We start from the raw sequence: 19,203 nt of genomic DNA, 5'->3' as shown, positions 1-19,203 counted from the left end.
TAGGGAGGGATAAGTGCGGGGAAGAAGAAAGGGGGTATTATGATTAGCATGTATAATGTGGGGGGTGGGGGCAAGGGGAGGGCTTTGCAACACAGAGAAGACAAGCAGTGATTCTACAACATCTTACTATGCTGATGGACAGTGACTGTAATGGGGTTTGTGGGGGGGACTTAGGGTAGGGGAGAGCCTAGTAAACATAATGTTCTTCATGTAATTGTAGATTAATGATAACAAAATAAAAATTTAAAAAAAATGACTAACAAGGCGGCATGACATGATGAAACAAAGCCAAATGAGCTTTGGTCTTACAATGCTGAGAGGCTAAGAAAAACATTAAATATCACAGCATCTTAAAAAATTATGACTGCTCCAAAGCTTCCAGCTTCAATTACAACCTAGATCTTCATGATTTCAAAAATCATATACTATAACCCATCACACACTCAACAGAAACCGTGAATTGGCCTCTCTTTCTTTTCCTCCTTTGCCTTTCATGGGAGAGCTGGAAAATAATATCAAGGACCTGCAACACTTGGCACTAGTTAAAATTCTTAAAAATGGTTTTTCCTCTAAAGACAATGTCACAGAAAACGTTTCCTTCCAAACGGAAATGGTAACCAATAATAGTTATTAGTTATGTGACATTTTTGAAGGTACTCCTGTCAAAGAACAAGGTGTAGAACTATTTAAACAATGAGTTGTTAATGCCTTCCCTGCTAAAATTTGTTGTTGTTGTTTTTATATCTAGGAATAACAAGCATTTGCCAGCAAAGCTAGAATTGAAAAATCAAATACTTGGCCTATGAGCACATGTTTCCCTGAAGCCATTCCTGATTAAAAATGTACCATTTCAATCTTCTTACTGGAGATATCTATTAACTAGAACTGCTTGTGAAGCCAATAAATTTAGTATATAATTACACATATCTTATACAAATTACTTCTGTGACCTCTACTCACAGAAATAAACTAAAGATGGATGACTGGCTCATTGCATATCTACATGAAGATTTCACTGGGAAAAGGTATTGAAAGAAAACTCCTGAGAGATCTTAAGCTTCATCAGAATTCAATTTCAGCAGGAAATAATCCCTTCTGTTCTGAACTCACAAAGTATTTTACATGAACTTCTCCTGTGGCATGCAACACTCTCTTGTAACTGGGAAACTATATGACTTTGCACAAGTCATTTCCATTCTCCCCATCTCAAGTGTTTCCATCTGCAAAAGGAGAGGCTTGATCTAAGTGATTTCAAAAGTCCCTTCTAGATCTGACATTTCATAATTATCATCACAAGAACATATCTTGCTTATTACTTCACCTACCCTTTCAAGGCAAGAAGGGCATTTGATTTACCTTTGGAGTCTCCATTCTGTCTAGAATTAGTAATTGAACTTCTCTTAGCAATTGCTCAGCACACATGTTCAAGGACACAGGCAACAGTACAGCTGCCTGAAATCTCTACTGTTTGCTCCTTTAAGCCCTTCCCAACCCCTACCACAATTTTAATGCAAATGGCTCTCTTCCGTTCCATCTTCACCATACCTCTGGCAGGTTTATAAGGAAGCCAGAGAAATAAACATTAATACTTGTCACCTGGAAGAAATGCACCCACCAAAAAGTTTCAAAGCACATTTTTTGTAAACCATCTGACCTAAAATCATACACACAGGCAGAGACCTAGAGAAAGGTTCTATTTCACAGACTAATATAATGCATTCCAATCACCTGAGAGTACTGTAGAAAGCTCTCTTGTGGGGAGAGAGAAGGGACGTGGCAGGGAGAAGGAAGGTATCACAATCTGCAAGGAAGAGCAAGTAGAACATCCCCCTTCACCTTTCCAGAGGTGGACATTTTAAAAACCCAAATCCCAGAGGTAGCTGTACTGCAAGGACAGGAAATACCTGCTCATAAAGCCTTAGCTGTTAGGACCTGGAAGCCAGAACGTCTAGGTTCAAATCCCATCTCTGCTCACTAACAACTGTATAACCATGCTAAAGGGAATCATCTGTCTGCCTCAGTTTCCTCATCAATAAAATGAGGATAACAGTAGTATTTCGTTCATAGGGTTGTTGTAAAAACAAAATGAGTTAATACATGCAAAATGCTTATACGCGTGCCTGATGGGTTCAGAAAACAAAGGAATTACACTGCTTTACAGATTCCAATTCTGTGGTTCCGTCCTTTAGGTGATAAACTATGTGTGTGTGTGTTTGTGTGTGTGTGTGTGTGTGTGATACACACACACACAAACACACACACATGTATATATATGTATATGTATGTATGTATATGTATATTTGTATACTCTATCAGTCTTAACTACTCTGACCACAGAAACTATTCATTAAAAATTTAAACACCTTTCTGGAAGATACTAGGTTTCAAAAACTAGTTGATCACCCACGCTCTGGAAGTACAATAGGTCTATTAAACTTCAGGGCTGAGAGTATGTGGGAGAACAAAGACATCTTTGTGGCAGTCTGAGCTACCACATACCACTGCCTCAGTTTCAGAGAGTTGCCTTCTTAAGAAAGAAACTAACAAATTCCATTGTTAGTTCACATCAGAGTTCTTGCATGTGAGAGTTCTTAAATCCCTGGCAAGGCCTTATTAAAGATCAGAGGATCTCAGTGATTTCCATTAAGACAGCATCAAATCTCCTTCAAGCAATTTTCTTAGGTCAGCATCACTATTTGAGATGCCAGGGAAACTGGTGAAATTGCCAACCACTAAATTAGTTCCTTGTTTGGGGCTGAAGACATATGGGAAAGCTTGAAAATAATTTAGCTATTCTGAGGAAGTTTTTGAGACTGGGAAAAGGTAAGAAATTTTAAAAGAACCGTGAGCATTTATTTTTAAAATCCAATTTTCAAAACAGTCATTTTAGGAAACCAGAATTAAATCAAATAAATAACAACAAAATCCAATTAAAAAGGGTACTAGTTTTCAGAAAATAATGACACAAGTTCAGTTTATTCTCTGATGGGATATCTAGAACTTTGCTTTTCCAAGCACCTTTCAAGTAAGTACAAGAGAGAAACAGGCCAAACATAAATAAATACAAATAAAAAACAAAAACTAATATTACGTCTTATATTCCTCTTTCAAATGATCGGGCAAAGAAGAAAAGTCTTGCAATGGTCATGCTGTCCTCGATGTGCTCACCTCCCTTCTTCATACGCCTGTTCTGAAAAACAATGGAGACCCTAAGCACACTAAAACTGAACAACAAAAGGAAAATTCAGGCAGGCCACAAAAAGGTAGCCTATGATCTCTGTTCCAAGGGGACCAGATTTCACAAACTGCAAGAACAAGGTCACCACAGCAACCCTATTAGGGCTACAACTGCAAAACTGTTGGGAGTGTGGAGGGTTCCCTGAACACAGAGGGCTGTCTGCTTATAAAATCCACCTCAACTGCTCCTGGCAATCAAGGACAGTAGTCAAATTTGTGTGAAGCCAAGAACAAGTCCACATTTGACAAATCACTCCCATCAAGACAGTGATGTCAACCATAATAAAATATTTTGGCAAGACTAGAAATGTGCACCTGTGGGAACCTGGAAAGATTTGACAGATTTTTATTGTCCCAGTCCTTTATCAGCAAGTTAATTATAGCAACTGTACAATCAATTCTGAGCTTGAGAGAAAGGCAGTTGGCTGTGCGAATCCAAGGCGCTGCTCTCCTGGGTATGGGAGAGACAAAGTGACAGTAGTGCTTACACATTAAAATATTTTATCTGCATACAGTACAACAATGAGCCTCACACAGCTAGATGGGAAGCAGGTATGTTCTGCAGCTATAGGGGTGTGGCAGACCCAACAAGGGCACACGACACCTGTATACATACACACACATGCATGCACACACATGCGCTCACATCTACCCAGCTCAGTCAGGTTACATTAAGGGCTGCTTCTTCTCAGAGCACACTGTACCTTCACAGCTATAATTGTACACTGCCACCGCTGACCTTTCCACCAGATTTTCGTCATGATGCCAGCTCACAGCCATTTTCCCCATGCCAAAATAAGGTTCCTCTTTCAGGTACGGCATTTTCTGGGGATCCATGAAATTCAACAAAGTTACGTTGTATGCTGCTCTGTTCTTAAAGTCCATTTCATCTTGTCCGTCAAAGGCTGACCCCATACCAACCCTGGGGAAATCCGGACCTATACACACTGGCACAGCATCGATATTAGATCTGTCTTTGGCAGCAAGTTCTTCCAAAGCCTGGATGGTCTCTACCTGCAGGTAGTCATTGAGCTTGAGGAAGGTCTGACAAGCGGCACCTATGTCAGCCTCGTTGTATTTTGGATTAGAACCCTTCACTGGCCAGGGCATTGTAAAGAGCCTGGTGTTCAGGTACTTGTAGGTGCAGCCTGGGTTGCCAATGAGAATGCGAGATACTGGAGTGAGCAAATCTTTGCCTTGGATCCTAACCAGGTCCCGAAACAGGCAGCCATGCTTGTGCAGTGTGAGGAAGGCCTCACCAACCTCTTTATGGAGCTCCTCAGGTACGCTGCCAGCTTCGCGCAGAATTAGCTTAGGATACTTCAGCTGCCACTAAAACGAAACCAAAGCAAAAATAAAGCTTGATTTCTTTCTTTTCTTAAGGTTAAAAATAAAGCAGTTCTACTATCCCCTGCCTCCCAACTCCAGCGGATTGCCATACACACCCTACAGGGTGCATATACCTCACTGGGGAGACCACTGCTCTAGACACTCAGGGACTTTGCACCTGTAGTTAATCATCCTCCCTTCTGCAGCATCAATCTCATCCTCTGTATCATAATTTCATTACTTACAAAAGTGTTAGTTCTTTGTAAGCATTTGGGGGGGGAAAAAAACAGGTGGTATTTCTAAACTGGATTCATATCTCTCTAGCCTTAAAGAGAATAAGTAAAACAGATGCTGTCAACTCTCCAGTCAAGATTTTCACATCCAAGCTCAATTAACAATCTTTAATATAAACAAAATAATAATAATAATAATTTGGCCTCTGATCTCCCCAGGCTTCCTCTATGACCACTTCTTCCCACTCTCAATCTGTCTTCCAGCCTTTGGCCCTCCAGAAAACACAATTTTATTAATTAACTGCTTAGCACCTACTTATTAAGTGCTTACTAAGTGCCCTGTACTATTCTAAATGATTTATGCACATTAATTCATTTACTTCTTACAACTTTATGTGGTCATACTATTATTATCTCTAGTTTAGAGATGAGAATACTGAAGCATAGAGACATTTTTTAAATTTTCCCAAAGTTACACAGTTAATAAATACTGGAGCTAGAATTTGAAGGCACGGGGCTCTAGACTCAGACTCCAGGGCATGAGTTCTTAACCACAAGATTGCACCACCTCCAAATAAATGACAAACGGTTACTTCTTCAACACTTTCACTGAAAGAGAAATCACTTCTCTTTGGGAGTTAGATGCTAAGTCCCATGAACCCAACAGTCACAACAATTGTGTTCACAGCTATAATACTAGTGCCCAGAAAGCACTAAATGAGTGCTTTCTGTAAGGGCTCTAAATGAGTGAATGAATGAGATAGCCCACTGCCACTTAGACAGGTGTAAAATTTTACTGGTGTCACTGGGAGGGTACTATAATATAATGCTCTCCTGTATTATTAAAATAGATGGATTTATGGATCAATCTAGGGTTTTACTACCTTTGTAGCCATGATTTCTGGTTTCTAGGACTTGACATATGAATTGGTGTCAAGCCAGGGTACCTTAATTATATACAATGAAATTGACTATTTTTAACCACAGCATAGGATTTTACATTTATCCCTATAGAGTTTAATCTAATTGGTTCCTTCTTAGTATTGTGCTGCCCAACATTTTTGACAAACTATACTTCTATATCTTCATTCCATAATTACCACTTGTCTGATAAACAGGGCAGTATCATCTACTCTTCCATACATTTTTTTTCATTCAACATGTACCTCTGGAGCAACTACACTGGACAGTTCCTGCCCTCACAGACCTTTCTATGAAATCAGGTAAATAAATGAGAAGAAGCAATCCCAAATTGCATAAAACACTAGGACAGAAACAAACCAGTGAGAAATCTGTCACTAAAGCAGGAAGGGCTTTGCTAAGTGGGTGGCGCTGAAACTGAGATCTTCAGGAAAAGAAGGTACCAGCCTTGTGACAAGCTAGGGAGAGAGCTTCCCAGGAAGAGGAACCAAAAACACATGAAAGCACTGAGGATGGACACCACCCTTTTCTAGAGACAAAAGACCCATTAGAGGAAAAGAGCCAAAGGCAGAGGGACATGTGATGAGGATGAAGAGGAAGGCGGGGGCTGGATCACAGAGCCGGGGAGGTCAGAGTAAGGAAGCTAGATTTGACTCTAAATGCACCGGAGGACTTCTAGGGTAGAAGACTAATTTCATGTAAAACTTGCTCTTAGTTAAAATATCAGGCATAGATTGGAAAGTGGCAAATGTGAAAGTGGAAATCCTATTAGGTGCTGTTACAACTGGCTGAGAGAAGAGAGAGATGGTCTGAATTACAGAGAGATATATATAGATAAAATACATATTTTATAAGCAGAGCAAAAGTACGTGGATATAGATTAAACATGAGGGATGAAAGGAAAGATGCTGTAGAGGACTACCATATTTCTGGATTTAATAACTGATACAAATTTACAATTTTTTTAAAGAATGACTGGGACACAACAGGAATGGGAGGTGGGAGAATAGGGAAGAATGAGGAGCTTCATTGTAGTCATTAAGATACCTATGAAACCTTCAGGTAGAAACAGCAAGAGGGCAACTCATGGCATCATGAGGTACACACATACTCAGAGGAGAAAGTGGGGCCAGGACAAGCAAAGTGGGAGTTTCACACACAGCTGGTTTTCAAGGGCCCAGAAATGAAAAAGATCTGGGAAAACAGCACAAATACAGAAGGGAGCCCAAAGCCATTTCTTGAATCACAGAGGAAGGCTCAGCAAGGGAGACCTTTGAGGTAAAAAACCAGAAGAGTGTATCAATGAAGAAGCAGCCAAAAGAGAGAAGCACTTCAAGAAAGAAAGAGTAGGCAACTCTGTCAGCTGCCCCTGAAAGACCAAGTAAGATGAAGGCAGAAATTATCCACTAGCTCTGGCTGCACAGAGATCACTGATGACAAGGACAAGAGCAATTTCCGCAGAGTGGTGGGGGTGAGAGCTGATGGTGGAACAAAAGAGAAGAAGTGGAGATGGCAGGTAGAAATGTCTGTTTGAGTGCTTTTGCTGTAAGGGGAACAGAAAAACGGAGCTATTGATGAAGGGAAATGCTAGATCAAGGGACAATCTTTAACACTGGAAGACAGAAGAGTTCACTAGAGTTTGTCAGTATACTCATGTGGTATGATACAGAGGACGAGGTTGATGCTGCAGAAGAGAGGATGATTAACTACAGGTGCAAAGTCCCTGAGTGTCTAGAGCAATGGTCTCCCCAGTGAGGTATATGCACCCTGTAGGGTGTGTATGGCAATCCGCTAGAGTTGGGAGGCACGGGATAGTAGAACTGCTTTATTTTTAACCTTAAAAAAAGAAAAGAAATCAAGCTTTATAAAAACATATGTGTGTGTGTATGTGTATATACACATACACACACACATATACACGTGTACACATGTATAACATATGAATCCTATTATTAAATTGACAAAAGTACGTATGTCTGTTTTCTAAATAACTATCAGTGGTGTGCTGGGGTAACTCCATGTCCCCTATTGTGTACATCTCTTGTTCACTGCATATTCAGCAACGCCACAAATGGAGCTTGAAATTGGCCGTTGTGGAGCATTCCCACCCCAAGTCAGAAAAAACTAAAAATCAAGGCTGGAATTTTCCTTAGAGAGCCAACTGTTAAAGAGTTAGTAGGATACCACTGTATATGCTCAAAATTTGTTGCTGACCGGAGAATATGATCTCAAACATTTGGATGGGAGAAAAGATACTTCCTACATTGAAGCAGGCTAGAAGGAGAAAGAAGACAAATTCATGCAAATTCAGATGGGGTTGTAAATTGATAATAGGCAGAGGAATAGCTTTCAGAGGATTTTTTAAAAGGTGAGGGGGTTACTTTAATTTTTGTCAGTGAAAATGTAAAATGAATAACTAGCTAAGAATGTGTGCAGGTCTTCAGGGCTCTTTGCCAAAAAGTTCTGAATTCCTCCCCCATCCCGCAGCTTTTCTGGGCCCAACGTAGAATTACACTTCCTGGCCCCCTCAAGTTGGATAAAACATGTGTCTATTTCTATCCAGTGAAAAATGATGGCTGTCACTTCTAGCCCAGAGCACTTCACTGCCAGTGCCAGACCCTCCAGAATACTTTTCCCCTTTGGCATGATAACCAGCAGGTGGTCTCTTAAATCCCTGAGTTACTGTGTTAATGGGTAGTGACTCTCTGCCAACCCACAGAATTTAAGTAAAATGAGCAAGAAACACTGTTGGGTGAAGCCACTGAGATTTCAGGGTCATTTCTTGCTATAACATTACCTAGTCTACTCCGGCAGATCCAGAATGCAGGAAATAGAAGGCATGCGGGAAGTTTGAGGGAGTATGCGTGACAAAATGAATTAATCAAATATGATTTTCTAGGGAAGCATAGTAGGATTACTTTTCAGAGTGCCTATGTGAGATGTGTGATTACAAATTTAAAGTGACAAAAGAGCAGAGTTATGTGGCACACCACTATGGACTGTCACTGCAACTGTCCAAGAGCCATAGGGTTTACAGCTTCTATGACCTCATTTATCCCAAATGAAAAACAGAAACAGAAATACCATACTTTCTGTTTATACACCTCACAAAGAGAGCAAAGTAATCTAGTGAGCAAGAGCTAGACCATTCTGGAGCCATGAGCAGTAACTCTAATTTTATCACTAAACTGGTTATTCTCTGAGTAAGTCCCTGAGCCCTTGCTATATTTGACGCACATCTAACTAGGAGAAGTGATTAAAAGGTAGTTTCTCCATACTTCCTTAGCCATTCCAGTGCTCTTTGAATACTCCATAGCATAGAAGTTAAAGAAAAGTAAGATATTCCCAAGGCTGTTGTTTTGGAACTTACTCCCTCTAAGACTGAGGGAGGAAGAAGACTGGAAATAATACACAGGCATATATACATACACTTTTGTAGCTATTGTTCAGTATCTACTGGAGCTGGAGACCACAGAAGATACATTTCATGCAGGAAAATTGGAACTCTAAGGACCTGTGAAAGTCACCTAACCACATGTAAATACCTTGACATTAGAAACAGCATTTTAAAACTAAAACAATAATAATGACATAGGAAAATATGAAAAACTTTTTTTCACTGATACCTCATGTCTTTCCCCTCTGAGCAGCACATCTACTGTTTCTTCCTAAAGGCCTCAAGGGCCCAGAACTTTAGCATTTCCCTTGCAAGGCCGTTTCCCCAAAATCTGTACCTGGCAGGTCCTTCTCATCTCCCAGGTCACTTTCTCAAAGAAACCTTCCCTGAATTTCTACCCTCAAATAAGTATCTCTCATTATCATTCATCAAACACTTAATTTATTTTTCATAGCACTTACCAACTGTAACTTACCAATCTATAAAAAAAGCACTATTTTTTAGAATATAGTAAATATATTTACCTGAATTATTGTTTAATAATCTCTTACACAAGACTGCACTCTCTTAGAAGAAAGAGAAGGTAGTAATTTTATGCTCCACTATATCCCCAGCACTTGGCTCAAATAAAAGTACTCAAGACTTCTTTATAAGAATCAAAGAATAAAAGTTTTAAGACTAATAGAAAGCCATATTAAGGGGTGGGAAAGAAGACTGACTGAAAAGAGGCATGAGGGATCTTTTTGGGGAGCTGGAAATGTTCTAAAACTTTGGTGGTGATGGTTACACAAGTCTATCTACAAATTTACCAAAAATTACAGAATTGTGCGACTTAAAAAGGTGAATTTTATGGTATGTAAATTGTACATACACACAGTTCATCAATAAACTGCTTTGAAAAGGAAGACTGATAGATTTGAAGATACACATTTTTAAACTATAGCATAAGAAGAATTATAAAATGAAAAGGCAAACACTAACTGGGAAAAAATATTTGGCATCTGTACGGAAAAATGCACTTAATAAAGAACCATTCCATAAATAAATGTGTATATACATATAAAACTACACATATATATAAAAAAAATCTATTATTCTACATAAACTCTGTAAATTAATAGAGCAGGCTCTTAAATACAGAACAAAAATTTAACTGCACCAAAGTCAGAAGAAAACACTAACATAATTTGTATTAAAGCATATTTAGCTTTGCCTATCAAATTTTGAAAAATAAAATTTTATCACAGTGCTATAGATTGTTGGTGAGAATAAAATCAAATATTCTGATAGTCAGCAATTATGAATGCAAATTACTGGCTTAAGGCCAATCAGACAAAATCTATCAGAACTTAAATATGTTCATGTATTTTCATCTAGTTATTCTACTTCTAAGAATTTATCATAGGGAAATAATTAGAGAAAGATACCAAGATTATAAGGATATTCATCATCCTGATCTTTATAATAATTAAAAACTAAAAACTATCAAAATGGCCAATAAAATAGGAGAGTAGAGGGGGAAATAGAATATTCATGTGATAGAATATAAAGTAACATACTTTAGAAGAAATTTTATAGTGTTTCATGAAAAATATAAGTAATAAAGTACTGTTATATAAGAAATTATTTCTAAAATACTTAGACATTACCTTCATTAAAAAAAAAAACCCATACGTAAATACTCGCAGAAAAAAATTTTAGAGAAAATTATGGACAAAAGTTTATGGTAGGTATCTTGGGTAATGAACCTGGGCATAATTTTAGTTTTCTTCTTGAGACATTCACCTACTTCTCAAATTTTCCAAAATGAATGCAAAATACGTTTAAATTGGAAAAATCAGGGAAAATATGTTACATTCAAAAATTCTTAATTTTCATGAAATTTCTTATATTTGCCAGGAGGTCTTCTTTGATGACCCTGAATTTTTCAAAATATTTTATGTAACTTCTAGTACTATTTAAACCTGACCTGGAATGTTTTGCAATGCCTAGGGAGTTGTAATTTTAATACAATGAATATAAATAATAATAATAACTGGCTAATTCTGTCACAAAAACTTATTATTTATAAAGTAATTAGGTTAATGCCTGACACAAGAACAAGCCATGTAGTAAAAGTTTGTTCAATTTTTCTTTAAAGAGAACAACAAATACCTCTGGAAAAGAACTGAACATTAAATAATTCAATATTAATTCATTTTGTCAAACAAGTAAGTTGACTTTCCATTCTGGAGAGGTACATATAGAACATCAGACAACATGCAATCATTTGGAATAGCTGTTGGTAGATTTTCAAATGTATTAGAAATTTTTTGTTGTTTCATCCCATTTAAGTTTTTCTAGGGAGTATACAGCCATGTAAATATTAAGAGTTATCTGGTTACATAATATATTTCTTAAAATCTACAAAAGATCCCATAACATGAATGACAATTCTATAGTTTAATAAGCATTTGGAAAGGTATTTTAGGTAAAAAATGCCAGGTCTTTCAATGGCTAAAAGATATGGAATGCTAGGTTCTCCAGAGAATCAGCTTTATTTTCTACCTACTTTAAACCATTATATAAAAATTCTACCTCTTCCTCTCGTATAAAGGGATGATTCTGGAAGAATTTCATCATACAGAGAAGTCAGACATGGTATTAAATGAGTAAGATCCCATTTTACAAAAGGCTCACCTAAATGAAGCCCAATGGAACTCAACCTCTGGAAGAGCGGGAAAATTTTTAAATGACGTGTCTTTGGGAAATGCACTTCATTTTAAAGTGTTGGGATGCTCTAATTTTATGGGAATGTATTTCTAATCTTACTGTTAATAGATTTTGCTGGTAACACTTCCTATTTTGCACTCTACAGAAATTTGCACTGTATCAGTCAAAATATTTTCTATATAATTTTTATTGTAAAATGCTATGACTTGACAGCCATCCCAAGACAAATGGGCTAGACACTGACTGGGCCCAGGCTCCCATGGTCTGAAGCTGAGCACTCTCCCATAGAAGACACTCTTCTAAAGTCCCTGCCTAGGCCTTGCTACAGCATCACAATGAGTCTTGTGATTACATGTGGTCTGCTACAAAGGTGTTTGTTCATTCATTCATTCATTCATTTGATGTTTTCTTTTTATTTACTTAAAATGTACTGAATATCTGCTATGTACCAGATACTGTGTGTCATAAAAAGCATCTCATAGCTTAACAGTATAAACAGAATTATAAACCATTAGATACAGAAAGATGTTATCACAACAAATGTATGAACATACTACTATGGGAGAAGGGAATAAATAATCAGGAAGGGATTCTGGAAAATCCTCATTTACTGAATAGATATTTATCAAGCACATATTATCTGCAAAGCACTAGATATAAAGAGACTACAAAGAGACTAAAACTTCTATATGCTTTCTAGGAGTACATATTTATATATACAGTGTAAAACATAAATATAGTATATACAATATAAAATGTATCATATTTTATTTATTTAGTATTGACTTATCTAGTTAGTAAAATATATAGTATCTTAGATTACGATGAGTGCTGTGGAGAAAAATAAATCCAAGTTGAGTAGGAGTGTTAGCAGTGAATGCTGCTATTTTATACAGGATGGTCAGAGAAGCCACTCTGAGAAGGTGACATCTGAGCAGAAGAATGCAAGAAATAGGATACAAGCCCTCCAGATAGCTGAGGGGGAAAGAGTTCCAGGCTGAAGGAACACTGGGTGCAAAGGCCTTGGGGCAGGAGTATGTCTGGTATATTCTTGGAAGAGCAAGAATCTCAGCGTGGGAAGACGAGGGGGCAGAGAGAAGCAGGAAATGAGGGGAGAGAAGTAGTCAGGAGCCAGATCTTGCCATGCTTTGTAGGCGAGCTTAAGGCTCTAGGCTTTCACTCTGCACAAGATGGGAAGCTATCAAAGGGCTTGGAGCAAGAAAGTGTAACGGGCCACTACTGCAAATACTGTGTTCAAACAGCCTGGAGGCGGGGCAAGAGAAGTTAGGAGGCCATTGCAACCATTTGAAGAAGAGAAGTTTGACCAAGTGTTTTGACTTAGAGTTTGCGGCAGAGGTAATGAGGAGTGGTCAGTTTTAATATACCCTGAAAGTAAAATAAGAGGGATTTCTTGGTATCTTCACAGAAGACGTATTATTTAAGCAAGCTCTTTAAAGGTGAGTGGATACTCAGCAGATAAAAAACAGGATGCAGGTAAACAGGCACAAAGGGGTGATGGCATGGAAAGGAAGAGCAGAGCCAGGATGTAGCAAGAAACTCAGTATGACAGGAGTTGAATGCTGGGCACCATGTTAGGCAGTGGAGAGAGACTATTAGACCAGGGAAGTAGTTTAGGATCACAGCTGATGGCCTTATAGGATATTCTGAGGAATCTGAAATCTACCTTTGAAGCAACAGAGACCCAGCAAAATTTTTAAAGCAAGGACTGATGAGTCAGGTATATTTATAAGGACACAATTCTGATGTACTGGGGAGGGCACATGGAATGCCAATGAGGAAAATGTTAAAACTACACCGATAGAAGATGATCAGTGAAGGCCTGGACTAAGGTCGTATCAGTGGAACTGGCAAGAGAAACAACCGGAGAGGTTCTGAAGAGATACTGCCAGGGTCCACCAACTGACTGAGGGCTGGAAGCGGTGGGTGTGAGTTGAGGAGAGCAAGGTTTCTAATTTGAAGAACGGGGCAAGTGGGATATCACTAGAGAAGAGAAGGGACAGCAGGAGCCCCTTAAAATGGATCCTTACCAAAACCTAAGTCCTATTCCATCAGACTTGTGCTCCACACCCTCTCATGTCTTTTCACCCCAGGGTCGCAGCCAACATTCTCACCATGGACAGCAAGTTCCCACATAATCAGGCTGTTGCTCTCTGACCTCCTTGCCTTGTACTCTTCCCAGCTCTCTCACTTTTCTTCAGATAGTTGGCCGCAGGTGCTCTCCTCAAACACAGAGGCTTGGCTCTTCCCTATGTCTAGAGCATTCCTCCCACAAGTTCGCATGTGGCTTCCTCCTATGCCTCCATGTTTTTGCTCTAATGTTTCTACAAGAAGCCTTCTGTAACCACCCTATTTGCAATCCCCACCTGCAGTGATGTTTCCTGTACCTCTTACCTGCTTTATTTATCTCCACACCAATTTTTCCTTCTGATGTCATTTTTCTATTTTTTTTCTTTTTTAATTTCTACTTATTCCACCCCACTACCCACAAGAAATTAGCTCAAAGAAGGCAAGAATCTTTAGTCTGTTTTCCTAACTTCATTTCTAATGCCTGATATGTTACCTGGCTCAGAGGGAACACTAGGTACATTTGTTTACTTAAGTAATGAATTAATACAGATCATGTTGAGTTACATGTACCTGCAAGACTTTCAGGTAGAGCCACCCAGGAGGCAGCTGGAATTGAAATAACAGAGGTCAAGGGAGAGGAGGGATGCAGAGAGAGGTTTAGGATCATCAGGTTAAAAGCAGAGCAATCCCAGAAGCACCAAAATATACAGTAGGACAGGACTGAAGAGTCAGACACAGGAGCCAGACAGTATGGGTTCAAATTATGGTCTTGACACTTCTTTCTTAGAACTCTTAAAGTTTTAAACCTCTGTGCCTCAATTTCCTCATCTCTAAAAGGCGGTTTGAAAAAAAAAAAAAACCTGCCTCAGCAAGTTGCGGTGAGATGCATGTAAAGCACCGAGAACAGTGCCAAACAACCTGGCACACGGAAAGCATGCACCAACTGAAAGCAAGGGCGATCCTGAGAAGACTGCCATTTTCTCTGAGGCGTAGCACTCAGGTATCTGGAAGTCAGAGTTTCTTTTCTGATTATTTGCAGGCATATCTCAGAGATACTGAAGGTTTGCTTGCAAACCACTGTGATAAGGTGATAGAGCAATAAAGCAAGTCAAATGAGTCTTTTGGTTTCCCAGTTATGTTTATGCTGTACCATGGTCTAAGTGCGCAAGAGCAACATGTCTAAAAAAATGTATACACCTTAATTAAAAAATACTTAATTGCTAAAAAATGCTGACCATCATCTGAGCTTTCAAGGGGCCATAATCATAAATCACTATAATAAGAAGATAAAGTTTGAAATATTTCAAGAATTACCAAAATGTGACACAGAGACATAAAGCGAGCCAACTGTTGGAAAACTGTCACTGATAGACTTGCTCAGTGCAAAGTTGCCACTAACCTTCAATTTGTAAAAAACAGTATCTGCAAAGCACCGTAAAAGGGAAGTGCAGTGAAACGAGGTGTCCCTGTAGCTCCCCACTTCCTTGTGCTCTGTGGTGAACCTCTGCTTTTCTGCTCTGAGTTTCTCATTGTTTTGTTTGTCTTCTCTATGGTCTTATCAGAAAAAAAACAAAAAAATTCCTGTGAAGATGTGTTGAATTTGAGCAGGTATATGGGGAGGCGTATCACATAGCAGCGGCGAGGGCAGGGACCTGAAGAGCAATGTGGGCTTGAGTTCCAGCTCTGCCACTTGGATCAGAAACCTAGTCTCTCCTGATTTCTAAAATACCAACCTCTACTCCTCAGGCCTGAAGAAGCATAGCTGCTGAACACATATCTGTAGAATAAATGAATGAGATTGCTGAGAGGATTATATGTGAGAGCATTCACAGGACATTGAGCACAGTCCCTGGCTCAGTACACAGCACCAAGATGGAAGCTGCAAAAAGTCTTGTTTTTATAACTGGCAGCCAGATTAGCATTCCTGTGGCTAGGGCCTGTATAAGGGACCCAATGTCAGATCTGAACTTTCTGTTTATTCATGTCATTAAAAAGTATTTTCACTTCCTCTTTTAAGAGAACAGGTTTATTTTACTCAAGTTTTGTTGAAGCACTAAGTCTTATTATAAGGTACACTTAAAGTGATTAGATATTGGTATCAGGTTTGTTGTGAGTGGTGGAAAGATAAAAGAGAAGCCTTAATAGTTGTTCTGTTTGCCTTTTGAGTTTCTTTTTATGCCCCAGTGTACAGCAGGCTCAGAGCACAGTGGGCTGATAACCTTTTGTGTTTAATGCTTTATGTACTACTTTCACCATACAAAGCTGAAATGGCTCAGTAGCTGCTTTATAACAACGTGTGTAATCATGTACCAGAAGGCTTCTATCTATGAAAATATTAGTAAGGATTTAAGAACTGATTGAATTTTGTGGGTTTACCTGTACTTTTTAAAATTATTTTTTCCTGATTATGAAAGAATACATGCTCATTTAAGATAATTTGAAAAATTAGAAAAGCTCAAAGGAGAAAACCCTACCACTCAGAAATATAACATCTCTCTCTAAATCCTGTAAATCTTTCCAGATGCCAACTCCCTGGCGAACAGTATGTGTGTATACAAACAAAATTCAAATCATACTAAACTTTATTATATAACTTGCTTTCTAAGTTAACTAATGCATGCATTAATTCATTCATCCATTCAAACAAACTGAGCACCTACTAGGTGCCAGGCACTGTACAAAGTATAGAGGATTGGGGAGACAGGCATAGAAAAAATCATTACAATAAACTGAAAAAATAAAGATACACATAGAATACTATGGGTGCACACAAGAGGAGCAGAGACAACTCTCTCGGCTACAGAGGTGTGAGGGATGCACCCTATAGGAGACGGCACATGAGCAGTTACTAACAGGTAATACATTAGTTCACCAAGGAAGGGAGGAGGAGGCATATCAGCAGAGGATGTAGCAAGCAGGCCATAATACGAAACTGTACAGCCAGTCTGGGAAACTGCAAAAATCCAGTGTGGGTAACAAGGTGAAAGAGTTGGGGAGATAAGGCTGGAAATGTAGGAGCCAGGCAATGAACAGCCATTGTGGGATTTGAAGCAGGAAATTGACCTGCTTAGATTTATGTCTTCATTAGAAAATCCCTGCAGCTTTAAGGATTAAGAGAGGCAAAGAGGAACCTAGAACAATCAATAGAGATAGTGAAGAGCTAAAGAGAATGGAGATGACAGACAATGTCCTGAAACTGAGAGTGAAATAGAAGTCAAGAGACCTGGATTCTAGACTGATAAATTCCTTTCCTCTCTTCCTTTCCTAGTTATTGACAATTACCTATACACAAAAACATTCTAGGTGCTGGGGAAGCAAAGATGATGTGGTCCAATTCTTACACCCCAAGAGCTTACATTCTAGTAGTAAAGAAAGAAAAGGTGAATGTGGGATTAGACTTAAAGACGGTGGTGTGAAAGGTAAGAAAGAAAACTCCTTCCAAAACCACATATAATATGAAAATACAGCAAATACAACTAATCCTGAAAGCGCAACAGGAAAGAAGGTTGCAACAGACTGCCTACTGGGGAAAAGAGCAGAACTCACGGAAAAGGGTAAAGTACCAAAGCTGTGAACCAGCAGGACCCAAGCCGTCCCTGATAACAGCTCACCAGTGGGAACAGAGTGGGGTGAGGGTGGAGGCCTAGGACTCCAGTCCTCAACACCCAGTCCTGGAGATCTGCTCTGGGAACACGAACCTACATTACATGGTGCTCTGGAGATTAGTCAGGTTGGACAGCTAAGACAGGCAGAATACCTGGAGAGACTGAGATTCCAGCCACTGGTGGAGAACAGGGACCCACAACTGGCCGCTATGGGACTAAAGAAAGGTGGGCACTCTGAGAGACTTCCCAACAGTGAAAGGGCTGCTAAAGAGGCAAGGAGTGCACAGAGTTTGCTGCTCAGGAGAAATCACAGGTGGACAAAATTGTCCACATGTACTCTGCCCAGCAGGTTGGGAACTTTCAGGAGCTCCAGGTGCTCCATCCCCCTGGCTGGCAATGTAACTCCAAGGCCCCCCACCATGATACACAGCCTGCCACTCCTTTCTCCGTGCTAGTACCAACTCGCAAATTTGATATCCCCACCATTGCTCCAGACCAGCCAGAGGGTGGCCCAGCCTATGGCAGTTGCAAGGTCATAGCATAGAGGCTCCTCCATGTGCATTTGGACCACTGGCCCAGGCAGTGGAGGCAGGCACTGCAGCCAGGAAGCAGGAAAGAGCTCTTTCCTCATGGCAAGCACCAACATCGCTCACCTTCGATCCCTGCCATCACTCCAGGTCAGCAGGAGGGCAGCTCTGCCTACGGCAGCTACAGGGGCCTATCCAAGAGGCTGCTCCAAACCTGCATGGCTCACTAGCCCTGACAATGGAGGCAGGCACTATGACCAGGAAGCAGAAAAGAGCTCTCTCCTCCCAGCAGGCACCAGGGACTCTCACCTGTGACCCCTGCCATTGCTGCAGGGGCTAAGAAGCTCCAGACTGTGGAGCTTCTGGGCACTGGAGGGCACCACCTACACCAAGTTATTATTACAAATAGAAACATCACAAGAACCGGTACAAGCCAAAACCCCACAAACACCAGAAAGAGGCCCAAGTGAAACTGAACGTACAAATCTTCCCGAAAAAGATTTCAAAATAAAAATCATAAACATGCTCACGGAGCTACATAAAAGTATTCGAGACCTCAGAAAGGAATTCAAGAAAAAGATAGAAACTTTGAAAAATACAGTATCTGAAAAGAAACACACAATGAAGTAATGTAGAAGTAGATCATATGAAGTGGAGTAGATGGTAAATGAAATAGAAATTAGAGAACAGGAATACCAAGAAGCTAAGGCACAGAGAGAGAAAAAAAAGGATCTCTAAGATATTAAGAGAACTGTGTGACCAATCCAAACAAAACAATATTCAAACTATATGGGTACCAGAAGAAGAAGAGAGAGAAAAAGGGAAAGGAAGTATCTTTGAGGAGGTAAACGTCCCCAGTCTGGGGAAGGAGATAGTCTCTCAGGCCATGGAGGTGTACAGATCTCCCAACACAAGGGACCCAAGGAAGATAACACCAAGACATATAATAATTAAAGCAGCAAAGATTGAGGACAAGGACAAACTATTAAAAGCAGCCAGAGAGAGAAAAAGATCACATACAAAGGAAAACCCGTCAGGCAATCATCAGACTTCTCAACAGAAACCTTACAGGCCAGAAGGGAGTGGCATGATGTATTTAATGCAATGAAACAGAGGGGCCTCAAACCAAGACTACTCTACCTGGCAAGATTGTC

General features: G+C 39.7%; 1 protein-coding gene across 3 annotated transcripts in view; it reads right to left on the bottom strand.

The window, feature by feature from the left end:
* FTO (FTO alpha-ketoglutarate dependent dioxygenase) overlaps window positions 1-19,203 on the bottom strand; it is a 441,881-nt gene that overhangs the window by 275,475 nt on the left and 147,203 nt on the right. For all 3 annotated transcript variants that reach the window (XM_073225699.1, XM_073225698.1, XM_037001457.2), the window contains exon 3: window positions 3,942-4,569. In XM_073225699.1, the coding sequence (XP_073081800.1) occupies window positions 3,942-4,569 (628 nt within the window). The remainder of the gene's footprint in view (window positions 1-3,941; window positions 4,570-19,203) is intronic.

This window comes from Manis javanica, chromosome 17, assembly GCF_040802235.1.
Source record: "Manis javanica isolate MJ-LG chromosome 17, MJ_LKY, whole genome shotgun sequence".
In the NCBI taxonomy this organism is placed as follows: Eukaryota; Metazoa; Chordata; class Mammalia; order Pholidota; family Manidae; genus Manis; species Manis javanica.
The sequence above is the reverse complement of the archived record's forward strand: the minus strand, read 5'-3'. Positions and strand labels throughout refer to the sequence as shown.